Raw genomic sequence first — 23866 nt, 5'->3', positions numbered from 1 at the left:
GAGGAAAATGAGGCGTTAGCTAGAGGAGGGGGCAGAACCAAGGGAGGTTTTGTTTCCTTTAGTACATGAGAGAGACTTGAGCACGTTTTAAATGCAGATGGGAAGGAGCCAGTAGAGAGGATGGGGTCTGTGATGTGGGAGAGAGAGGGGCTGACTGATGGGTGAAGTGCCCGAGGGGAGGGTTGGAATCCAAAGGGACTAGCCTTGGACAGGGCTTGGGCACCTCCTCTACTGGAAGAAGAGGGAAGGTGGGGAGGCTGGGTGCAGGTCAGGGGTTCTTCAGGTCTGATTGTTGACTTTTGGGGGCCTCTTATCTGATGGCTTCTGTTTCATCCATGAAGTAGAGCAAGGCTAATTTGCTGGGAGCAAGGAGCAGAGGGGTAGGGGGGACAGTTGAGGAAAGACAGCTTTTGAGAAGCAGACAGTGGCCAATGCTATGGGGCTTTCTAGAAGGTGTTTCTGCTGATCTCTGCTCAAATGTCCCCTGAGAGAGGACTTCCCTGACCCTCCAAGCTCTGTCTAGAGTAGCAGCCCTGCCTCTTATTCCTGTTTATTTCCTTTCTCCCACTTGGAATGTGAGCTTGGGGAGGGCAGGGCTTTGTCTGGTTCACTACTGTTCCCCCAGGAGTTAGCATCAGGTCTGGCACTGAGTGGGAACTCCATGCCCACTTACTAAATGGATGCATGAATCCCTGGGGGATCTGACTCAGGGGAGCAAAACCACTCATATGGGGTGAGGACCAATATCTCCATCCCTGTGGACTTGGGCACTTCTTGGGCCCATACCTTCCCACCTTATTAGGTATCTGGATGTTTCCCTGTGCTTCCCCAACCTGGTCATTCCTGGGGCTGGAGCTCATCCTTGGTGCTGAAGATAGGGAGGTATTGGGGGCATTGCATAGGTTTTGGAACTGAAAGGCCTGGACTTGACGGTTGTGTGACTTTGGGCAAGGCCCACCATCACTTCTTAGCCAACATGCGGTGGCTAGGAGAGTCACAGGGACCCATGTCAGTCTCACCCAAAGTCCCTCTACTCCTTCTCTTGTGCCAGGGGTCCCTTCTGAGTTGTGTTCACACCTGTTCACATGTATTCACATGTACATTTGTAGTGGTACACTTGTCTCTGAAAGAGGGGATGGAGAATGAAGTCTCCTATTTGTCACTAGGATTGGGGGAAATCACCTGTCTCCCCCTTGGAGCATTGCACATTTGATCCCTTCCCTCCAGGCTCCCAATGGCTCTCTGCTTAACCCCAAAGAGTTTGTGTAAAGTGAGTCCATTTTTTAAAAATGATTTTTTATGGTTATTTCAGAGATGCTGCCTCATCTCAATTGTTGTTGGTTCTTCCTGGTAGTTGCTCCTAACCCTTTAGCTTTGAATACACACCTTTGTGGTCCTTGACATTGGCTGGGGCTTATGCATATGCTGGGTGCTGCCCAATCTTGTGGGGAGGGGCAGTGCCCACAAGGTGAGGTAAGGGAGGACTGAGACTAGAGCACCCATGGGCACCTACGGATGTCCCTCCTGGATGGAGCAGATCCTCTCTAAGCAGAGTCTCCCTGCTAGTCTCTCTCATAGCACTGTCTGCTTCCTTCTTAGCCCTTACTACTGTGTGTATTTGCACTCCTTAATTGTTTAGTTGAATATAATTGGTCTGCCCTGTGGAATGAAAGGGTAGGACCAGAACCAGGGAGGAATCCCAGGACTTCCCTAGTCAGTGGGAGCCCAGGTGGCCCCAGAAAGCAGAGTGGACACTAACAGAGAAGGACACATGCACTTACCAGGCTTCCAGGGGAACAGAGATGGGGGTGTAGCCCAAGCTCAGCTTCCCGTGTGACTTGAGATAAGGTTAAGTTAATCCTTTACCCAGAGGTGGAAGTATCTTAGGGCATGTTCAGAGCGAATTCTTTAGTGCAGTTTGGGGGCATTTGGGAGTAGGATATGGCAGGAGATGCAGGGAGGAGGAAGATGTTGGGGAAAGATAGACTTGAAGGGGAGGGAACTACCAGTCAAGTGCTTACCTTGTGCAGGATCCAGTGCCAAGCCCTTCCATACAATATATCAGTGAAGGGTTTTAAATGCCATGTGACCTCAACTAATAACACACGCCTGGCATGATTTAATTAATGTCAAAATAATCCTATAAGGTAAGTTATCAACCCCATTTTACAGATGAAAAGAATAAGATGCAGAAAGCCCAAAGACCTTGCCCAAGTTCACACATCTAAAAAATAGGGGAAATCAATATTCAAATGCAGATCTTCCAAGCTCCAAAGATAGCAGGCTGTGAAGTCAGCTTTCTTGGGTTCACATCTCATCTCCCTGATCAGCCGTGACTCTACCTCCTCACAAACTCCAGAGCTCAGACCTTATTCTGAGGCCCGTGGGCAGGCCATGGACGGGTTTTGGCTGTATCTCTGGAAGACTCCCTCCAAATAGGGGAAAATGGATAAATAAATAATGGTACATCACTGTTATGGAATGCTGTGCAATTAAAGTAATAAAAATATTGAGGGGCAGTTAAATGCACTAGTTTGAAAAGAAGGACAAGACACATTAAAAGAAAAAAATCAGGTTTCAGAAAAGTATTTATTGTATGCTCCATTTACAGAAAACACCACTGGGTGAGTAGATGTGGCAAGAATCCCCCCAAAGGGCACACACCACTATTTTCCTGCCCCACAGCTTTTGTGCTTGCTGTTTGCTCTACTGGGAATGCTGTCCCTTGCTCTTCGCACTGCCAGCTGCTTCTCATCCTCCAGGTTTCACCTCGAATGTCCTCTCCAACCAGGGGCCATCCCCGATCTCCCTGTCTAAGCAGAGTCTCCCTGCTAGTCTCACTCATAGCACTGTCTGCTTCCTTCTTGGCCCTTACTAGCATGTGTATTTACACTCCTTAATTGTTTAGTTGAATATAATCGGTCTGCCCCGTGGAATGAAAGGGTAGGACCAGGTCTGTTTCATGCCCTGAGAAGCCTAGACAGTGCCCTGCACATAGTAGGTCCCCAAAATGTGTGTCAAATGACATAACGGGTGCAGAATCGAGCAGATTACTGCATTGCACAGCGAGCTGGTGTTACAACTCTCATGAAAACAGCTTTAATGCCGAAAGAGAGCTCTTTCTGGGAGCAGCATAGATAGAGGGCTGATGACAGGAACCAGATGGAAGCAGGTTGGCCAGCTTGGGGTTGTTGAGCTCACCCAGGCACAGCAAGAGGATGGCTTGGACTTACAGTGGTGTCTCTGGGGCTGGAGAGGAGATTGAACCCAAAGGTGTATAGGGCTGAGACTGGCTGGGAGAAGGATGCAGGAGGAGGGAAGGATGCTCCCAGTTTCTATCTGGGCAGCTTCCTGCCTTCCTTGCCCAGGGACCTAGGGCCTGGCTGCTGACAGTATGTTCCTGAGTATCCTGGCCTTCTGTCACCATTGCAGATCCAGCAGACGGGGAGCCTGGACAAGGTGGTATCCTGGGCCCACCAGTTCCCTTATGCCCACCCACTCTGGCTTGGACAGTTCCTTGGCTTCCTGAACATCTATGAGCCCGACTATGCCAAAGCTGTGTACAGCCGAGGGGGTGAGGACTCCCAGGAGAGGGTGGGGTTTCCTGAGAGCAAAGGCCTCAGGGTTCCAAGCGGGGAGGAGTCCTGGGGCCTGCAGCTTAAGTCTGGGCAGCTGAGGTCCTATTGGTCCTATTGATCAATAAGCCTCCTCTGGGCATCTGCTAGTTTCTGCATGACCCGATATTCTCTTTCTCCTGCAGACCCTAAGGCTGCAGATGTGTATGACTTCTTCCTCCAGTGGATTGGTGAGTGGACACCTGCCTTCTCTGCTCTTGTTGCTGGGTTACCAGGATCCTTCCCTGTCCCATCCCTCTCTGCCTTGTGCTCACTCAGTCTGTTATCTCATATGGGACCACCTGGCCCCCAAGTGCCCCTCCTAAACTTAGCTGCTCAGTGGGGAGACAGGGGAAAAGGCAAGAGAGCTCCCAGCTGGCTGGGGAAGTGGGGCTCAGGTACCTTCTCTTCCTGGGTATGCCCTCTTCTCTGGAAAGGCAGAGCAAGGGCTCTGGAAAATACATGAGTATGAGGATGAGCTTTCTGGAATAGGTGGCACTGGAGTAGGATCCCAGGAGATTGTATTGGTGGTGCCGGCCAGGCAAAAGCCTGAGGAGGGGAATGATGGTAGGGCCAAGGCTGGTGTTACCAGAGGCTGCAAGCCTGGGTGGCTGGAAAGCAGAGCTGGGTTGGGACGTGCAGCTGGGAGGACGGGTGGGAGCCCCAGGCTGCCAGGGGTGGGGCAGGATTGTGTGCACTGACCAGCTTTCCCTCTGCCATCTCTTCCCCAGGGAAAGGCCTCCTGGTGCTCCACGGGCCTAAGTGGTATGAGCACCGCAAGCTGCTCACCCCTGGCTTCCACTATGATGTGTTAAAACCCTATGTGGCTGTGTTCACCAACTCCACGCACACTATGCTGGTGAGCTCCCAGTGCCAGGCTCCTAGGGGCTGCAGCTGCTGGGCCAGCCCCTCCCCACCTCCTATCTTCCCTGGGGGAGGGCCATGAGGAGACTTGCTAAGTTCGAGGCCCCGTTCTGCCTGTAGTCAGTGCCAAGCCTTGCTGTGCCTGACACCTGCTGTGTGCTGGGCGTTGACCAGGAGCTGAGGCTCCAAGTGGCCGGGCAGCCCTGCCCTTATGTCCACTGGGAGACCCAGGCCTCCCTTTTCCTAGATCAAAGGCCTCTGAGAGGCCACAGTAAGGCTCCTCCTGTAGCAGACTCCTCATTCTCTGCCTACCACAACTGCTTAAAATAATGTCATCAGCAACTCGACTCTGAAAGCGACGCCAAAGTTCAGGGCTCAGGTTCTGAGTCTCAGGGCTGGATACTGCCCAGAAATTACCCAGGCTAGTCTTTCCCCTTGCAGAAAACTCCTCCCCAGCACCACTGCAGGCCTGACCATGCACAGGCTATGCTGGGGAGATCCCCACCTCTCAGCCCTCCTCTTCCCTTATGTGGGCCGCCTGGCTTAGTGTCTGTATGTGCCGTGCAGTCCTGCCTCCTGATCCCACCCTAGCCTGAAGCACTTGCCCCCACATTCCAGCGGGATGGAGGCCAGGCCAGGGACTTGGTGCGTGGGGGAGAGGACAAGCTGTGGGTCCTTGAGGGCAGGGGTTGGGTGCCCAGATGACTCCCGACATTACCCTCCATCTCTGGGCTCCAGGACCAGTGGGAAGAAAAGGCCCGTGAGGGTAAGAGCTTTGACATCTTCTGTGATGTGGGCCATATGGCACTGGACTCACTCATGAAGTGCACCTTTGGCAAAGGAGACAGCAGTCTGGACCACAGGTCAGGGGGTACTCGGGGCTGACCACCGTCTCTCCCCAGGCCAGCTCAGAGGTCACAGTTGGCAGGACTCCAGGGCCCTGGTCTGAGAGGACATGGAGTCCTGCCCTAGGGAACCCCAGCTTGGGCGGGGGGTGGGGGGAGCTGGGCCTTGCCCGTGGTGGGGAGACAGATTCTGCTTGTAGTGGGGAGGCTTAATGGCAGGGAGATGAAGGGCAGGAAGCACTGTGGTTGGGGCTGAATTCTGGAGTGGAGAGCCCCAGGCTGTGCCGTGGTTCGGGATCTGAGCCCTCCTCCCTGCTCTTCTGCTGCGTAGGGACAGTAGCTACCACTCGGCCGTCAGAGACCTCACTCTGCTGATGCAGGAGCGCATTGATTCCTTCCAGTACCATAATGACTTCGTCTATTGGCTCACCCCACATGGCCGCCGCTTCCTGCGGGCCTGCCAGGCAGCCCACGACCACACAGGTGAGCCTTTTCTGCAGAGCCCGGCCACAGGAAGCCCAGGGTCTAGTCTAGCCCCTTCAGGCTCCTCTGGGACCTCTGCCATTGCAGGGTCTCTGTCCCCCTTTGGGTAGAGGATGGGTCCCCAGGCAATGACACTCTGTGCTCCTGGCCCAGACCACGTCATCAGGGGACGAAAGGCAGCCCTGAAGGATGAGAAAGAGTGGGAGAAGATCCAGAGCCGGAGGCACCTGGACTTCCTGGACATTCTTCTGGGGGCTCGGGTGAGTGAGGAGGCTCAGAGACGGCAAGGTGCAGGTTGTGCCTGGCTGTGATACTGGTGGGAGATGTAGGGAGGTCGGGTCACATGCTAGAAGTCCTAAAGACCAATTTTAGACTTTTTTTTCCTTAGAGAGGGAGGGGTGGGAAGGAGGGGTAGAGGGATGAGGAGAGGTAGAATCCTAAGCAGGCTTCACACCCAGCACAGAGCCGGATGCAAAGTCTATCTCACCACCCTGAGGTCATGACCTGAGCCAAAATCAAGAGTCAGACGCTCAACAGACTGAGCCACCCAGGTGCCCACCAATTCTAGACTTCTAAGACTGAAGAATCTTAGGGGCGCCTGGGTGGCACAGTCGTTAAGCGTCTGCCTTCGGCTCAGGGCGTGATCCCAGCGTTCTGGGATCGAGCCCCACATCAGGCTCCTCCGTTGGGAGCCTGCTTCTTCCTCTCCCACTCCCCCTGCTTGTGTTCCCTCTCTCGCTGGCTGTCTCTGTCAAATAAATAAATAAAATCTTTAAAAAAAAAAGACCGAAGAATCTTAGAATCTTAGATGCCATTCATTCATTCCTTCATTCATTCATTCCTTTATTCATCCACTCTTCAAACTCACTACCCCCTACCCTGGGTTAGTTTCCATGCAGAAGATGAGAAAGACCTGGCCTTGGCCTCCACTAGACTGTAACTATCTGAGCAGAATTGACAATTAGGGCTGGGTAAGGTCATAGGTCACTTGGGCAGAGAGATCAGAGAAGGTTTCCTGGAGTAGGAGGCATCCAAGCTGTGCCTAGGAGGACAGATAGGAATCTGGGAAAGGTCTCAACCCCCCAGTCTCAAAAGGAGCTTTCCTTCCCTCCCTCAGACCTTCATTTGACAACTGTTATGAGGTCTTCTTGGTACCTATCTCAAGTGCCTTGGACTGTCCCATCATGCCTTCCCTAACCCAGGATGAAAATGGTATCAAGTTGTCAGACGAAGATCTCCGGGCTGAGGTGGACACATTCATGTTTGAAGGCCATGACACCACCACCAGTGGCATCTGCTGGTTTCTCTACTGCATGGCCCTGTACCCTGAGCACCAGCATCGCTGTCGGGAGGAGGTCTGCAAGATCCTTGGGGACCGGGACTCCTTCCAGTGGTGAGCGAGGCTGCGGGTGAGCCCAGTCTGTCCTGCTTCCCTGTCCCAGGGATACGCTGTGCTTACACTGCCCCGTGTCATCTTCGGGTGATGCAGAGCCATCCTGGAAGCCAGGTGAGGGTGTTGGCAGTTGTCCTGTTCCCTCCAGTGCTGTGGCTTTGAGGGGAGCTCGGGGGATACACCCCTGAGCCCATTCTCCCACAGGGGAGCCATTTTCAGGTATGAGTTGTCATCAGGAGGTTGTTGACAACTCACAGATAGGAATCTGGGCAACTCCCCCAGATTCCTATCTGTCCTTCTGGGCACAGCTTGGATGCCTCCTACTCCAGGAAACCTTCCCTGATCCCTCTGCTCAAGTGACCTGTGTGCTGACTCCCTCTGCTGGCAGAACCTGATTGCCCTTCTGGGTTGCTGGATGAAATAGTGGGCGCTGGAAGAAAGATAGAGAGGAGGGGATTGGGAATGAATACAGCTGGGATACCTGGGGAGGTGACCCTCCCTCTGGCCTGGGGTGAAGAAGAAAAGGCCATTTTCCAACCTCCATCACTTAAAATCTTTCGATTGTTCTCTGTTTCTTGGCTCAAACTTGAACTCACTGATATGATACCTCCTGATGCTGACCTCTCTTGGCAGCCTGTGTGATCTCTGGGACTCTCCCGCAGGTCCCTCTTTCCCTACCTCCTCCCCTCAGGCCTTGGCCTCCTGTCACACACCTCACCTTTCTCTCTGGCTCCTGTGCTACCTCCAGCACAGGGTTAGGCCCACAACACAGCACAGAAAAGGCTCAGTCGATGGGAGAGACTTTGGACTCACCTGAGGGAGACTGACCTGTAATTTCAGGATCTGAGATCTGATGTCTCCATCACCCATTTTTATTGGCCGGATGTTGGAAACCTCCCAGCATGTCCAACCAATTGCCAGTGCTCCTGGCTTGCATATGGGGACAGGAGAAGAAGGAACCAAGGTGCTGCCCTTAGGATGTTTTTAGGGAGACAAATTCACATAGCCAGAATTCTAGAGAAAACCACAGAATGGAGTAAGGCTGAGAGGCCCTGTGTTGCAAGCAGAGGAATCAGAAGGGGTGGGGCTTGAGCTGGCCTTCCAAGGAGGGGTGAAACTCAGATAAGCAAAGGAAGAGAGAAATGGGCATCCCAGGTTAGGTAACAAAAGGAACACTGTCCAGGGGCAGGGAGTTAAAATATTTATTTATATTATTTTCACTTCGTTTCATCTAGAACTTGAAGCAACTTCAAGGACACTTGTTCAATACTATAGTAAAACACACAAAAAAAATGAGTATGGTGTATAATACTTTGTTAATGCTAATTGAAAATCTCTTCTCCCAGTTTGTAACCTGCCAGTTCATCTCCTCTAAGGTGTCTTTTTTTCTTTTTACGATTTTATTTATTTATTTTTGAGAGAGTGAGCATGCGTGAGAGAGAGAGAGAGCGCGCACAAGCTGCAGGAGGGGCAGAGGGAGAGGGAGAAGCAGACTCCCTGCTGAGCAGGGAGCCCAATGTGGGGCTTGATCCCAGGACCTTGGGAGCACAACCTCAGCCAAAGGCAGACGCTTAACCGACTGAGCCACCCAGGCACCCCTTTAAGGTGTCTTTTGATGAATACAAGATCCCAGTTTTAATAAAGTCAAGTATATCTAAAAAAAAAAATTTGAAAACTAGATGGAAAAGCCCTAGGGTTTGGGGCTCTGTAATAAAGTTCTGAGCAATAGTCATGATTGGACCACATTTGGGACTGAGCTTCCTGGTGGCAAAGGGGAAAAAAGAAACATAATTTTTGTTTTTTACCTGAGCTTGTCATTGTTCATGCACTTATTACTTCATTCAACCAATGAATATCAGCCCCTATTTTTTTCCACCTCAGGAGAAACCAAGTGGAACCTAAAGAATTGTCCCTTGTGGGGCTTCTGTGGGGCCTTAAGAAACACAGGAATGGCTTTGTCTTGATGGCTGGGTGTTCATACAGCTCTAGGGTCCTGTGCCTTCCCTTCGTAGCAGTGAAGATGAGGGAGAGATGGAGAAAAATGGAGCCAGAAAAAAAGTAAAAAAAAAAAAAGGAAAACTGGAGCCAGAACCCCTGGGTTGGAGTGGTTACCCCATGTTCAATCTGGTCTGGGCACTTGGAGCACTTGTGTCCCTCCCATTATTGGATGTGCGATGGTGGTTAAAAGGGGAAGGTGGGGCTGGAGCCTGCCCTCCTGTGGAAGCCCCTTGCTCCGCATCTCCAGAAAGGTCTGGTTGTATTGCTGGCAGGGATGATCTGGGGAAGATGACCTACTTGACCATGTGCATCAAGGAGAGCTTCCGCCTCTACCCACCTGTGCCCCAGGTATACCGCCAGCTCAGCAAGCCTGTCAGCTTTGTGGATGGCCGCTCCCTACCTGCGGGTGAGTTAGAGTGGATTTGGGGGTGGAACTGGAGTCCTTGTGGATGCTTCTCTGACAGTCTCTGTGCCTTTGGTCAAATCTTTGCACCAGTGGGAAAGAGCTCAGGCTTTGTGTTTGGCCTGGGACCAAATCCTGGTCCTACAGTGTATGGGTAAATCCCTCTACCTCGAGCCTCTATTTCCTCTGCTGTAAAACGGGGGCAAGAAGAGTATTTGCCTGACAAGATTGTTGTCAGGATTAAAGAGACAGTATTCATCAGGGCTGTCATGTACCACCGTGTAGGTTGTGCGCTGAACAACTTCAAGAGGCTCCATTCACATAGACTGTGATGATGTGCAGGGCACAACCTTCACAACTGTATGTGGTAGCTTTGTAAGGACTGTTTAACTCTGTATCTGGCACACGACATGCACCAATGCATGGTAGATGTTACTATTAATAGCATAATGTCATGAATAGTAATTTCCTTTCAATTATTTGAAAGCACAAAGGGTTGTAACAGACCTTGCGTGTCCTAGCTCACAGTGAGGTAGGTTCAGTCCTCCTTTTTTCTCTCCCCATTCCACAAATGTCTGTGTCAGGTGCTGTGTCCAGTGCTGGGGCTAGAGGAAGTAGATATGAGGATGACCAAAAGCACTGTGATGTCTTGAGGGTGGTCATGAACCCTCCATCACTGGCAGTGCTCAGTCAGGGACTGGTGCTCAGAAGGACACTAGGGGATTCTGGCTCTGGAGGAAGTGGGTGAGGCTATCTCAGGACCACCTAGCTACAAGGCCTTTGCTCTGCCCACAGGCAGCCTCATTTCTCTGCACATCTATGCCCTCCATAGGAACAGCGCAGTGTGGCCTGACCCTGAGGTACCACATCCCTGGGCGTGGAGGTCAGATGGGGTGGGAGGCTATGGAGGTCACCCTCCCCAGGGCTCGGCAGATATTTAAACAAGCCTTGTCCTCTCAGGTCTTTGACCCTCTGCGCTTTTCCCCTGAAAATGTGGCCACACGTCACCCCTTCGCCTTCATGCCCTTCTCTGCTGGGCCCAGGTAAGGAAAGGACCAACACCCCCAGGCTCCCAGGACTGGGAGGGGAGAATGGAGGATGTTGTGGGGAAAGCATCATTTGGGGAACTCTGTGATAAGGGGGATGCCGCTGGGTTTTTGAGGATCCTAAATTAGGATAAGTTCCAGGGACCTTCTTCTTGCCATTAGCATATTCATGTCCCTGGCTGGTGGTGGGCTGGCTGAGTCATTTCAAGGGAGGCCCCCAAACCGGAATTCCCAATGTGAATCTACTTAGTCTGGGACCCTCACTGTGCTCCCAAGATCTATTTTCTAAGTCCCAAGTCAATCAACCAATCTGCCAATTATTCATCCACAAACAGTTTTTTGGTTTTTGTTGGCCACTAAGAACCCTAGGTTTGCTCAGTCTGGACACCCCATAGCCTGATGCCACCTTGTGCTACTCACGGTAGGAACTGCATCGGGCAGCAGTTTGCCATGAATGAGATGAAGGTGGTCACGGCCCTCTGCTTGCTCCGCTTTGAGTTCGCCCTGGACCCCTTGCGGCCCCCCATCAAGATGCCCCAGCTGGTTCTGCGCTCTAAGAATGGCATCCATCTCCACCTGAAGTCGCTGCGCCCAGACTCTGGGAAGTAGCTCTGCTGAGAATAGGGTCCCAGACAGCCCAGACACTGCCCTCCCCAGGCTGGATTGTGGAATAGCTGTGGCTCCCTGTCTTTGGGAGGCTTGTAGTTTAGAAGGGGAGCAGGCACCCACATAAACCATCACCTGGAGGCCAGTGCCATGCAAGCATGTGTGTCTGGAAATGCTTAGTATACATGTATTCTAGACCTCATTCATTCATTCAACAAACATACAGTGAGCACCTACTTGCTTCTAGAATCTTCCTTTATCTCCCATAATTGGCAATCTTTCTAGAATGTAGCAAAAACTTACATGCCAGCCATGGTGACACAATGAACACAATGGAAGTTGGTCTTGGGCTTCATGATTATGATCAGGTGCTCGTCCACTCCACATGAAAGAAGGATGGCTTTGGGGGCTTGCCCCTTCACTGAGATGTATTTCTCGGCTTAACTGTGTGTGCATGTGTGTAATATAACAGATATAAGGTAAAATTATGTAAACAAAAAATGTGTAGGACAACTAATTTCTAAAGCAAATTCCCAGGTAACCACTACTGAAATCAAGGAATATGGAATATAGTTTCTCAGGTGTATCTTCTGCCCCACCTGAGACAGGTCTCTGTAGCATTCCTGCCATTGCCTGCATCTGTGCCACAGCCACCCAGTGCTCTGGGTGTTCACACTTTTGCTGAGAAAGTGGCATTAAAAGGGGGCTTCCTAGAAGACACAGTGCTTGAATCAAACCTTGAAGCAGGTGAGGTACAAAGGTACAAAGAATGACTTTGGGGGAAGTCCTCAGGCTGGAGCCACGTGATGAATTAGAGATTCTTGTTCAGTAGTCCCTGCAGCAGTGCCTGATGGCTGGGGTCCCATGTGCCTCTACGATTCAAGGTCTAAGGCCACCAGTGGGTTATAATCCAGGAATTAGACAACAGTGGAGGGGAGGACACTGGAGACTGAGGGGCAGGATAAGAGGGGAATTCTAGCCCTGGGACTTGGGGATGTCTCTGCGTTGCCCTGGGGAGGTACCATCTGGAGACACATCCTTCCTGCTATTGACGCTTCCCCTCCTAGAAGAAGGACACAACCTCTTAGAAGAAGTTTGGCTATGGGCCACCTGCTCACTCCTGCAAAGCCCTGTCAAGACCCAGATTTCCTTGCCCACCTGAGGCTTGGATGCAGCAGGCTCAGCCAGGGTGTCACCTATGCCACCAACTTCCCTCTCTGTCCTGGCCCTGGATAGACCTTTCTCCATACAAGCAGAGGTATGTATCAATAGTCATCAACTGAGAGCAGAACCCAGAGGTCGTAACCACTTGTAGCCCATGGGTGGCACTCAAGTCTAAGACTTGTCTACTTCCCACATCTCTGGATTTTCAGGAGGCCTATGAGGCAGGACTTACCTTTACCCTGTCAAAGGAAGGAAACTGCCAAGATGCTCATCAGAAAACAGCTTGCACTGAGGCCTTCTGACTTCGGCCCCTTTTGACCAAGACTCCATAGGTGTATTGACTGTCTCTCTGAGAGCTTATGTTGGTGGGAAATGGAGCTGAGAACTCCAGAGCCTGACAGAAGGTGGAGGCTCCACATGGGAGGGGAGGACCGAGGCTGCAGACTAGTGGGCACCAAAGATGAACTCCACATAATCCTTCCAGCCCTCCAAACATACCCTGTTGCCTCCTACGACCCCAGGCATTTGTTGTGCATGTGTGTGGTAGAGTGTAGAGTGTGTGAGTGGTGCACACAGGTCTGGTTACACGTGTATGTGTTCGTGGGGGTTGTGCATATGAGCATGAACTCACCCTAGGTTTTTCCTTTGCCTAGATCCAGCAGGGTCACTTCTTGGTTACATTCTTTACCCTCAACACAATCCTGTGGTTAGAGCATGTCTCCATCCATGGCTGGCCACCCAGAATTCCATTGTGAACTCTCTGAGCCTGGCTAGCCCTTGCCCTTCTGCACCACCTGATGTCAGTCTAGCACTTTCCCAGCTTCTTTCCTGCCCCAATCCCTGGTCAAACACAAAGCATCTACCTTGCCCCTTCTCAAAGCATGGCTGAACTAGCCCAGTGACCTAGGAAACCAGGATAGTGAAAGGGAGGTCCTGGATGCAAGCACCAGCTGGGGAAGAAGCCCCTTCAGGGAGGCAGAATGTGGCATTACACCATAGGCAGGGGACTCTGGGGGGGGCCTGTCTATGACATCCAGGGTCTGGGCTAAGAATGGCTGGAGGTAGGACAGAAGGAAGATCTGTGTTTAGAACCAACAAAAGAATAGTGGGTGGGTTGAGAGAGGCTGGTGGAGGAGGGCAAAGAGCGCCAGGGAACAGGTCTCAGGGTCAGGAGGACCAGTACCCAAGCAGTCACATAATGGGGCAGGGTTGGCCAACCAGAGACACAAGGGACTGCCAAGGGGCTGTCCTATGGGAGAGGTGCCACCAGTAGTTTGCTGATTGGGGTCTGACATTCTTTCCCACTGACCAATCCATTTGCCCACATGGGCTCCTCCTAGTACCTCTTGGAAAGCCAACCACTCCATGGCCAGAGACAAAGGGAAGTGTCTGGCCCTCCTAGGGTCCTGCAGATATTACTTCCCTTCTTTGTCTCTTCTGTCTTTCCTCCCCTTCTCTCTCTTCTCTTCCATTTATCTCTCTCCAAGGGAAAACACACACTCCATGCAACATTAAGAAATTTATTTGAGGGAGGAGGAAAGAAGAGGAAGTTATGCGAATGACAAATGGGTACTCAGGTAACACATAGGAGAGAGCTGGAAGCATGGACTAATAGCAGGCACATAGGGACTAAACAGGCTGAATCATGGCTCCCCAAGGAGTCTATGTCCTGGAAGCTGAGAAATGTCAGTGTTATCTGAGTGTGCCTGTCTGATCACAAAAGTCCTTATGGAAGACAAGGTGAGACGAAGAAAGAAGCAGAAGGATATTGAAGATGCTGTTGGATTTGAAAAGAGGAGGCTGCAGGAGCTAAAGACCACAAAGAATGCAGCTTGATGCTGAAAAAGGCAGAGCGAAGAATTCTCTCTTAGAGCCTAGATGTAGTGTAACCATACCAACATCTTGGCTGTGGTCTAGCAAAATCCATTTTAGACTTTGAACTCCAGAACAGTAAGAGAACAAACTGGTGTTGTTCTAAGTCACTAAGGCTGTGGTAAGTTACTATAGCAGCCAGAGGAAAATAATAAAGGATCAATCAAATAGGCACAAAAGGAGAAAGACATGCAAAGGACAGGCAGGGTGGGGAACAGGCAGATATTGAGTTAAGTGGGCAGTCAGAGATGCAGGTGGGAAGGAGAAAGGAAACAGATAAGTAAATACGTAGTCAGGAAAAGGGTGAGGCAGAGAAGGGAAGACAGTCTGATGCACAAGAGGAGGAGTAAGGAGACTGGCAGGTGGGCAGAGTGAAAGCAGGAAGTGGGCAGAAGACAGCAGACAGGAGAGACTGACAGGAAGACAGGATGGCAGGCAGGAGTCCCTCAGGGCTCATCCTTGTCCCCACAAGGGTTAGAGGAGCTTCCTGAGGTGCAGGTGGATCCCATTCTTGGACTTCAACACGATTCTTGGAAAGGGAACGGGGACCCTGAAAGGATCCGGAGCCAGCTCAAAGCGGAGCAGGGTCAGGGCCACCGCCACCTTCATCTCGTTCATGGCAAACTGCTTCCCGATGCAGTTCCTGGGTCAGGGAGGGAAAAGGATATGAGGAGGAGCCTCAAACCCCCTGCCAGGATCAGCACATTCAGGGTTTTCTGCATGGGCCCAGCCCAGATCCCCTTTCCCCAGGACACACACACATCTCTAGCCTACCTAACCTTGCTTGTTTCACGCTCTCCCCTTGACCCTTGACAAAGCCTACACTCTTCCAGGATTACGTCCTACTCCTACCTCTATTCTCAGTAGGCCTGAAACCCTGTTAGAAGAAGGTCAGCACCTGGAGCCTTGGGGCCAAGTCAAGAGATCACTAAAACAGTTAATTATTAAGTTGTTTGTTCTCTGCACAAGCCTTTTCCGGTTTCACAATGTGGAGACCAGGACAGGGCACCGTAGGGGATAGGATGGGCCACACTTCAGGCCCTAACCATCTGGGGCACACAGGGATCCAGATCCTCAGAGAAAGGACAAGGCAGAGTTGGGTAAGGAAGTCAGAATGGCAACAGGGAAGCTTTCTGCAGGGGCAGAGCCTTAGTGACACTCAGTCTGCTGTGCCATCTGCCTCCAGACTGCCAGTCTGGGTCCAGACTCCTGCCTCCCCCTCGGCCCCTCAGCCAACCAGCTGCTGGAGCCTTCCAATTCTACTACAGAAATGTCCCTGCCTGCCATCCCTCAACCTCCTCACCTGGACTTTTCTGTCTTCTGCCTCCACTCCCTCCCTGAATTCCCAGCCCAGCTCAGAGCCTCCCATGCCCTCCATCACAGGTCTGACATGTCCACACGCCTCAGCTGGCATCAAAGTCCTCTCTGGCTTGTTGGCTCACTCACCTGTCACCTGTTCAGCTCCTCCTCCCAGCTCAGCTCCTGCTGAGGAGGTCCCAGAGAATGCCCACCCTCCCCCTCTGCTTGCCACATGCTCAAGGCTAAGGCAATGCCAGGCTGCCCTCCCACTTGTCCCTGCTGGCTGTGCCTCTTCATTCCTGGACCCTGACATCACCATAATATTTTACTCAAGGACATATCACTTTCCAGAACAGGAAAGTGCCAGGAACATGGAGCTTCCTACAGTGGGGTCAATTAGTGAAGGAGAGAAAGAAAGAAAGAAAGAAAGAAAGAAAGAAAGAAAGAAAGAAAGAAAGAGAAAGGAAGGAAGAAAGATAGATGTGTCTTTTGAGTGGAGGCATTTATTTCTTGACTGTGAACTCCTGGAGGCAAGGGCAGTATGCCATCTCATAGCAGAGGACTGGGCACACAGAGACAGGCTTAATAGGCAGTCTTATAATTGAACATGTTTATTGAACTAAAAAAAAAAAAACCCTGAATGGAATAAAATATGCATGACCATTAGTTCTGAGCTAGGAATTGAACTGTCTACCCCTCTCCTGTCTCAACTGGCAGCCATAGGACTTGCACCAATATCTAGGAGAAAGGACTCAATCCCAGGGAGAAATAAATCCTGAAGCCAGCATCTGGAAGAATAATTTGCTTAAGGATGTTGTGTGAAAGTGGATTCAAACTTAGTTTGTGAAGGATTGACAGATTTCTGTATTTGGAAAAAAACCTATTTTTCAAGTAACTACTTACAAAGTTTACTGCGGTTACTATTTATAGGACACTTTGAGCAGCACTGGAGGATTTCAGAGCAGCCACTCTGGAGAAAAGTCATCCCACTGAACAGCCACTTCAAGTGTGCTTTACATTTTACAGACCAGGTAACGTTCAAATGCCATGTGTCATATACAGAATAGTGCGTTTTCTCTCAAAAGCAATTTAATGTCTTCATTTTTATATATTTGCCCATTTGGATGATTGGACTCTAAGTGTAATATTAAGGCATGTGGAGCCCAGATCATATGTGATGATTGGAGAACTGGGAATTTGTCAAGTGTACATAACCATTACCATGGAGTCAAAAATTCTTTTGGATAGATGAAAATATAGTGGCAACACAGATTAGTCAAGTACTTTATGAAGCCCTTAAGAGACTGTCGGAAACCTTCCTGTGTATGGCTTAAATATTTGACACATGCAGGTGGCTGAGGATGGAAACACCTGCAGTGCAGTCAATGGTGCAATGTGGGGGCAGAATGGGGAGTTGAGTAGTACAGGCTGGTTGAGAATGTGTGCAAAAGAAATCTTTTGATTCCATCCTGACTTTGACATCAACAACTCTTGAAAATTACATGTGAGAAAATCTAATTCTGTGAAGTCATACTCATAAAGTGAAGAAATCACAAGAATACCCTGAGCTTTTGAGCACCCACTGACACTGAATTGTGGCTGGAGACTGGGTAAGAGCAATGGGTCAACGTCTCCATGGCATGCCGTGATTACCAACTTTCTTTGTCAGAGACACACATCTCTTTCCCAGCAAACCAACATGCCAGGGCATATTTTCAGACCCCACAGAAATGTAGGAAACCACAAACATCAGGTATGTACCCAGGAAACAGCCCCCCCCCCCCGTCCTGGTACAAGTGCCTCACCTTGGTCCTCCTGAGAAGGGCAGGAAAGCATGGCTGTGTTGTGAGGAATCTGGTGCAAACCGAGAAGGGTCAAACACCTGCAGAGGGAGCACCAGGGCCAATACAGGTGTGGTCAAGCCCCTCCTTCCAATCATCCAAGGGACAGCACACCCAAAGGTGGGAGAGGAGGAGAGGTTGGTCTGGAGAGGTCATCCCACCCGCTCCTCCCAAAGCTATCATACCTCTGGGTTTGGCCACACCTTTGGGTTGTGGTGAAGGGCATAAAAGGAGGGTGACACTAAGAATCCTGTGGGACAGAAGAGAGAAGACTGATCATACATGCCTGTGGGGCCCAGGTGCACCCACGCGCCACTTGGAAGCCACTACGAGAGCCACTTCTCATCACTGTGAATAGAATGATAGAGTTGACGGAGGTGTGGGACAGACATGGCACAGAACGTGTGCTCCTGTGTACAGATTAGTTGATTAACCATGACCAGGCTGAGAAGCAGGAAAGAACTCAACTCAAGCGACAACTCACATTTATCAAGTACCATCCATGAGCCCTTGGGGAATATGCATGAACTCCTCCATCTTCACAACATGTGAGGCTCACATCTCCATTGTTTCCATGAGGCACTTGAGCCTTGGGGAGGCTGAGCAACGTGCCTATGACCACCCAGGTAGGATGTGGCAGGGCTGGGATTCAGAGCAGAGAGGAGCCAAAAGGTGGCTGCCAGCCATGGCAGGGATCTCAGATCTGGTCATCAGCTACTCTGCCATCAACCTGAGGGCTCCCTGGAGACTGGATCATCTAAGCCATGGCAGTGAATTCTCTAACCTCTCTCGTTAGCCTAGACCTTATAAGGAAAGACCACATCTCTCCCTGCCCCATCTGATTGTCTCTCAAGCATTCATATCTCAGGAAATTAGAATATTAGGGCAAAACCCAAAGTCACATTCAGAGGCTGTCATGTGTTTATCCCTTGAGCTTTTGCTGGATTTAAGCTCTGTGCGAAGCACATCATAGACCTCATCTGAACAACAAAAGAAATGCTGATTTTCTTGAGGGGGGAAATGAGTCTCAGACATACACAAACTGCCCCAGAACATGAGGATTTCTGGCCGCCCACGCATTCCTGCAGAGTGCCTATGGAGTGAGAGTGGCAAAGTTCACACCTTTGGGTAAGGAGCGTCCATCAGGGAAGGTGATGGGCTTGCTGAGCTCTCTGCCAACAGCTGGAACTGGTGGATAGAGTCGCAGTGCCTCCTTGATGCACATGGTGGTGTAGGGCATCTGGTCCAGGTGGTCCCTAAAACAAAGCTATCCTGAAGGGCCGGCAAGGCCCTGGTAATCAGGGAATTCTCTAGTTGAGGGGGCAGGGCCCTCCCATCTCATGAGAACTCACCAGGTGATGGAGGCGCCATCCCCCAGGAGGCTCTGGACCTCCTCCCGGCACCTTTGCTGATGCTCAGGGTGTGTGGCCAGAGCATAGAGGATCCAGGAGATGCCACTGGCTGTGGTGTCATGGCCCTCAAACATGAAGGTGTCCACTTCCGCACGGAGGTCCTTGTCAGAGAAGCTGTTCCCGTTCTCCCTCTGGGAAGACACGGAGAGAGGGCAGGGTTTGAGCTTGCCCTCTCTTCCACACTTGTGGGCAATGCCTCAGGCCTCCCACACTCACTTGGGCAAAGAGGAGGATGTCCAGGAAGTCCAAGTGCCTCTTGCTCCTGACCTTGTCCAGCTCTCCCTCCTCCTGCAGCTGAGCCTTCCTCATCTTGATCACTCGGTCTGTCCAGTACAGCATTCCCAGGCAGAGCTGAGAGCTCTGGGTGCCCAGACACAGCCACCCACAGTAGCCCACTTGCTCCCTGTGCCCCAGGCAGGGTGCCAGGTGGATCAGGAGGAGTGTGGGAACAGGTGTGCTTGTTGGGGTGAGGGTCTAGTGCCAGGTGCTAGCAGGTCCTCACTCCCCTCAACAGCACAGCCCAAGGGGACTCTGCTTGATTGCTGCTGGCAGGGGCTCTCATTCAGCCCTCACCCATGTGGTACACATGTAGTTTCTTACCTAGCACCTGGCACCCTAAGACCTGCACCAGGAAGTACCCGAGATGGGTGTGTCCCAAGTCCTGGAGGGACAGGACCTGCCTGAAGGGTTAGGGCCGATCCCTTTGGGATGTTCCTGATGAAGGAGGGGAGCTGCCCAGAGAGCAGAGTCCAACCTGTGTGTTGATGGGCAAGCTGGCAGGCCCGGTGGTTCAAGCGGCCTTCAGGGGTCAGCCTGTAGATGATGTCTTTCTGGTAGAAAACATTCCTTATCCGGGAATACACCAGGATGTTCAGGTCCCGAATGGCCTGAAGGTAGGACTGGGAGTTCCTGAAGGGGGAGGATGCAGAAGGGACTGGATGGAGGGAGATATCCGACCTGGAGTGGAGTGGGTCTATGGGTGGAGGGTTCCTCAATCAATGTGACAGACAACACCAGGCATTTGTCATGTCATTCTTACTTCCTTGAGACCCCTAGCCCTTTATGAGGGACATGGGCAGCCAGCATCTCCCTGTGGCTGGGATCAGGTATCTGTCTAATGAAGTTTGGGTGTGGGCTGAATTTGGCTGTGGCCTAGGGCTCTCTGCAGAATGTGGCTCTTTGGGCTGGTAAACATCCAAGCTGCCCTAATTGCCTCTTGGATAAGTCCACACTAGTCGGTAGACACAGGACCCTGCTGCAGCTGAGGATTTCACTGACCTGTCTGCCTGGTGGTTGCCCTGGTAGCTGAAGGCACACTTCATAATGGTGTCCAACGTCATCAAGGAGATGTGTCCAAAGATCTCCAGAGATGAGTTCTGGCTGAGGAGCTCTTCCCATTTGTCCTGTGGTAGAGGGACACATTACATCGGTCTTTCTCTACTCCTCCAGAAGGCCCATGCTGACAAGGCTAGACTCTCTCTCTGCCGCTTCCAAATATTCTGATGAGATGCCCTCACTCTCTAAAGCAGTTGTGTTTCATCAGTTTAGGACCATATAGCCAAATGTTTGTAATATGGTGAGTGTTGTCTCAGTATATACTCTGAGAACGCTATTATTTAATTGTTATTTAACTAACCATGATCTCTTAGAGTGTGACTGAGGAATAAATGTGGTGATAACCACCTTTTAGCAGACCAGAAAACATTGTGTGTCAGGGGATTAAGGGGCTCTTTTCTGTCCTCGGGTTGATCTACACATGAGAAACAGGTGAAGTCCCAATTTAGGGAGCAAGAGTCAAGGCAAAGGAAAGGTCAAGGGGCCAGTACTGGGGTTTCTAAAGAAGGGATATCAGGTACTTTCAGCTCCTCTTGTTCAACAAATGTCAGCTGACACAGTGAGTGAGAAATAGGGTCATGCTCAGAGGTGATGCTATGGAAGGACCCCGCCCTGGAGGTGGAGACCTGGTCTCCATTTCACTCCATGGAGTGGCTAAAATCCAACAGAAGCCTTCAGCCCCAGGCCAGAGCCCACCTGAGTGACATCCTGGGATGTACACCCTGCCACTGAAGCTGCTACAGACCAGGCCAGCCAGGGGCACTTTGTCCTGTTGTCCAGGGGCATTGACTACTCTCCCTGTCCAAGCCAAAAACATGGACGTGGGAGGAGAAAGGACCCTTTATCCACCATGACTGTGTCTTCTGTGGGCAATGAGCAAAGAATGGATAAAAGCGGGTGCCTGGGTGCTTTCGTGTTCCATCCATCTTCAGGGAGCCCTGTCTCATAGTATGGTATAAGTGGGTGATTCCAGGGGCTGTGTCTAATGGATGTCTGAGGGACACAGCTGTCTGAGTGTGGACTTTGTGAATTGTGCTGTGGGTGTGAGTGTGCAGGTGAGCAGGGCTTGAACTTACCAGCATCACTTGGACAGAGTCGGCCATGAGCCCCACGTAGGGTTTCAAGATGTCATAGTGGAAGGCTGGGGTCAGCATCCGCCGGTGTTGGAACCATGTTTGCCCATTCAACAGGAGCAAACCATACCCTGGACCACAATGGGTGTGTGTGGGGGGGAAGGAATCTTCCAAGAGTTATATGGGGACAACTGGGGAAGAACCCAGGGTGTCAGAAGAAGGGCATCCTGGGCAAGGCAGGAAAGGGCAGTTTATGTCAGGAAGGGGACTTCTGAATGCCTGCTGCACAGCCCTGAGATTGAGGTTGAAACAGAGCAGGGTTGGGTAAATGGAGGACTTCATTGAAAAGTTAGTCTGAGATCATTACCGAGGACTGAGATGTGATGACGGAGAAGGTGAGGGGCAGGAGGGCTCCCCTACCATTAAGAAAGTGTGAGGTTTTTATCTGAGGAAGAGAGAGGAGGCTCGATTTAGAGCTGAGTGGACTGACCATGGTCCTGGTCACCTCTTATTTAATCTGGGCCAAATGGATATTTGTTGGCAAGCCTAAGCAGAAGGTGGACCGAAGTCCTAGTTAAATATACTTACCTATCCAGGGAGCCATGAATCTGTAGGAACCCTCAGACTTTGGGTCTGAAAGTAAGAAGGGCCTTACAGGTTAACTGGAGGCGACCAACGAAGGCAGGCTGCCCCCCAGAGGTAGCTGTGGTGCAGACCATTGTCCCTCATCCCTTCCTGATGATTGTCAGCTGGCAGTTTGTGTCAAGCCACCTCCCACTCCCTTCCAACCTGGTCTCTGTTTCTTTCCGGATAGACACTGCAGGCTCGGGGAGGCAGATGCCAAGTCCCACAGCAGAGCCCCACTGGATGGGTAGGTAGATCCATAAGAAACAAAGGCTCTGTTTTAGTGCCAATGAAAAGACAGAATCTCTGGTGTTTTTATAAATTGTGGTGGCTCAGGCATCCCATTACCCAGCACAGACAACACTTAGAAGTGCCTAATCAAAGTCATCTTGTATAGGATACTGTCTTCCAGACCAGGAATCCTCTCAATTTGGTTTAGAAGGGAAGGAAAGAAGACAGGCAGCAGAGAAGGAAGAGGAGAAGAACAGAAAAAAAGAAAAAGAAGAAGAAGAAGAAGAAGAGCAGAACACAACAGAAAAGAAATAAAAGAAATAAAGCAGCCCAACAGGGCTGTTTCAACATTCAGTTTAGATAACAATCTGGCCTTCTGCTGGCTTGTGGACTGGGAGGGTGGTAGGTAGAGGGTCAGGGATCAATGGCTGAGCCTCCAGTGTCTTGTGCTACTTCACAGATCCCTGGGCATGTATCCAAGAGGGAAGAGCTGCTTGAACAAGTATGAGGGTGTCCTCTCACCAGACCGCCCCAGGATCAGTTTCATGTAGTCAGGGTCATAGATCATGAGCTCCACCTCTGTGCCCCATAGCCAACGAGGACAGGCACATGGGAAATTCTCTACCCATTTCAGTAGCAGTTGCAGTTCCTCTTCTTTTTGCAACTGTCACCAAAAGAAAGAGAAAACAATAAGCCCTTTCTTCTGGTTCCAGGGCTACGGCTGGGGTAAGGGCAGGATGGGCATAGGGAGAGAGATCTGGATGTATCAGCACAACTAAGTGTTCAGAGCTGTTTCTTATGACCTTGGCTCTGATCCAGACTTTCCTGGTTGTCCAAGGTTTGTCCTAGGCCAGGTTCTGTCCCATTGTCGAGTCGAGTTAGTGGCCGTCACAACCAACAGCCTACAGAAGCTTGTCAGGAATTAACTCCATGGTGTAAAAAGTACTGGAAGTCATTAGTACAACATTTGCATGAAACACGTATGACAACTTTTATCACATGGTAAGCAATTTTGCCATATAATTTTATTTGGGGCATTAAATGGATTATATTTTTTAATTTAAGTTTGCATATTAATTTTATTTTCCTGACAGACAGATTAAGAGGCCATGACAGTAGAGGATAATTAAAGTGTGATGGAGGGAAGCCCAAGTTTCTGGGGAAGATTCGGGTACTCCGAATTGACCATTAGAATCCCTTCCTCATGCATTTGTTCATTCATCAAATCATCACTTACCACAACGATATTGGGTTACGTGGGTCATTGGACTACAACTGCCCAGTTGACACCGACCACTTGTTGAATTCATAAACCCTTGATGAGCCCGTCTACATGTGGGCTTTCCCTTTGCCCTGGGCAGCCCTCATACCCAGCCAGTGCTGGCACCCAGGTAGTGTTGGTTGGGTGGTTGCTGCCTTCCCCAGCCCACTCTTCCCTTCCACTCCCCAGTGCAGCCCCTTCTTACCTCCTGCTTGTGTCCAAAGAGCCAGTGGGAGGGAGGGGATGGGAACTCCTGGACTGCTTTGAGCAGCCTCTGCCTGCGCAGGTAGAGCTGTGCTGCCTTGAGCAGCAGCAGAGCCAGCCCTAGCAGGGAGGCCACTTGCAGGAGCCCAGAGATGCTGCCCAGGGGTCCGGTGATACTCAGCACAGAGACACTCATGGTGAAGGGGCTGCAGGATCGCTGACTCTTCGTGACTGTCCCTGACTGTTGCTGACCTCCCCTGAACATCCCAGCCCAGTCAGTCAGGGGAGGATTGTCCTG

The 23866-nt window shown here is 51.0% G+C and overlaps 2 protein-coding genes across 5 annotated transcripts in view; one reads left to right on the top strand and one right to left on the bottom strand.

The window, feature by feature from the left end:
• The window catches only part of LOC113249622 (cytochrome P450 4B1), a 22381-nt gene extending 5276 nt beyond the window's left edge, over positions 1-17105 (top strand). Inside the window, exons 2-13 of one of the 3 annotated variants that reach the window (XR_008958842.1) lie at positions 3433-3574; positions 3761-3805; positions 4346-4473; positions 5217-5341; positions 5655-5806; positions 5960-6066; positions 7009-7199; positions 9470-9603; positions 10396-10460; positions 10561-10643; positions 11072-12510; positions 16518-17105. Coding sequence is in view for 2 of the 3 variants with exons in the window: in XM_048220328.2 (XP_048076285.1) it covers positions 3433-3574; positions 3761-3805; positions 4346-4473; positions 5217-5341; positions 5655-5806; positions 5960-6066; positions 7009-7199; positions 9470-9603; positions 10396-10460; positions 10561-10643; positions 11072-11255 (1356 nt within the window). In the remaining variant the exon portion in view is untranslated. Of the gene's footprint in view, positions 1-3432; positions 3575-3760; positions 3806-4345; positions 4474-5216; positions 5342-5654; positions 5807-5959; positions 6067-7008; positions 7200-9469; positions 9604-10395; positions 10461-10560; positions 10644-11071; positions 13957-16517 lie in introns of those variants that run through there. The other 2 variants (XM_057310668.1, XM_048220328.2) reach the window with 2 other exon arrangements.
• On the bottom strand, positions 13917-23866 carry LOC125280889 (cytochrome P450 4A6-like). Of its 2 annotated transcripts, none has more exons than XM_057310669.1 (12): positions 23570-23866; positions 22626-22767; positions 21837-21881; positions 21252-21379; positions 20119-20243; positions 19595-19749; positions 19057-19163; positions 18781-18971; positions 18551-18684; positions 17614-17678; positions 17393-17469; positions 13917-14931 (listed from the first exon to the last, which is right to left on the bottom strand). In XM_057310669.1, exons 1-12 carry the CDS (start codon positions 23831-23833, stop codon positions 14763-14765), a joined length of 1602 nt encoding a protein of 533 aa, XP_057166652.1. In that variant the 5' UTR covers positions 23834-23866; the 3' UTR covers positions 13917-14762. The 2 variants fall into 2 exon arrangements, with proteins under 2 accessions (XP_057166652.1, XP_057166653.1); XM_057310670.1 differs by lacking the exon at positions 17614-17678 and adding an exon at positions 17715-17776 and having other exon boundaries at positions 23570-23839.

The sequence above is a fragment of the Ursus arctos genome, unplaced genomic scaffold (assembly GCF_023065955.2).
Source record: "Ursus arctos isolate Adak ecotype North America unplaced genomic scaffold, UrsArc2.0 scaffold_12, whole genome shotgun sequence".
NCBI lineage: Eukaryota > Metazoa > Chordata > Mammalia > Carnivora > Ursidae > Ursus > Ursus arctos.
The sequence above is the reverse complement of the archived record's forward strand: the minus strand, read 5'-3'. Positions and strand labels throughout refer to the sequence as shown.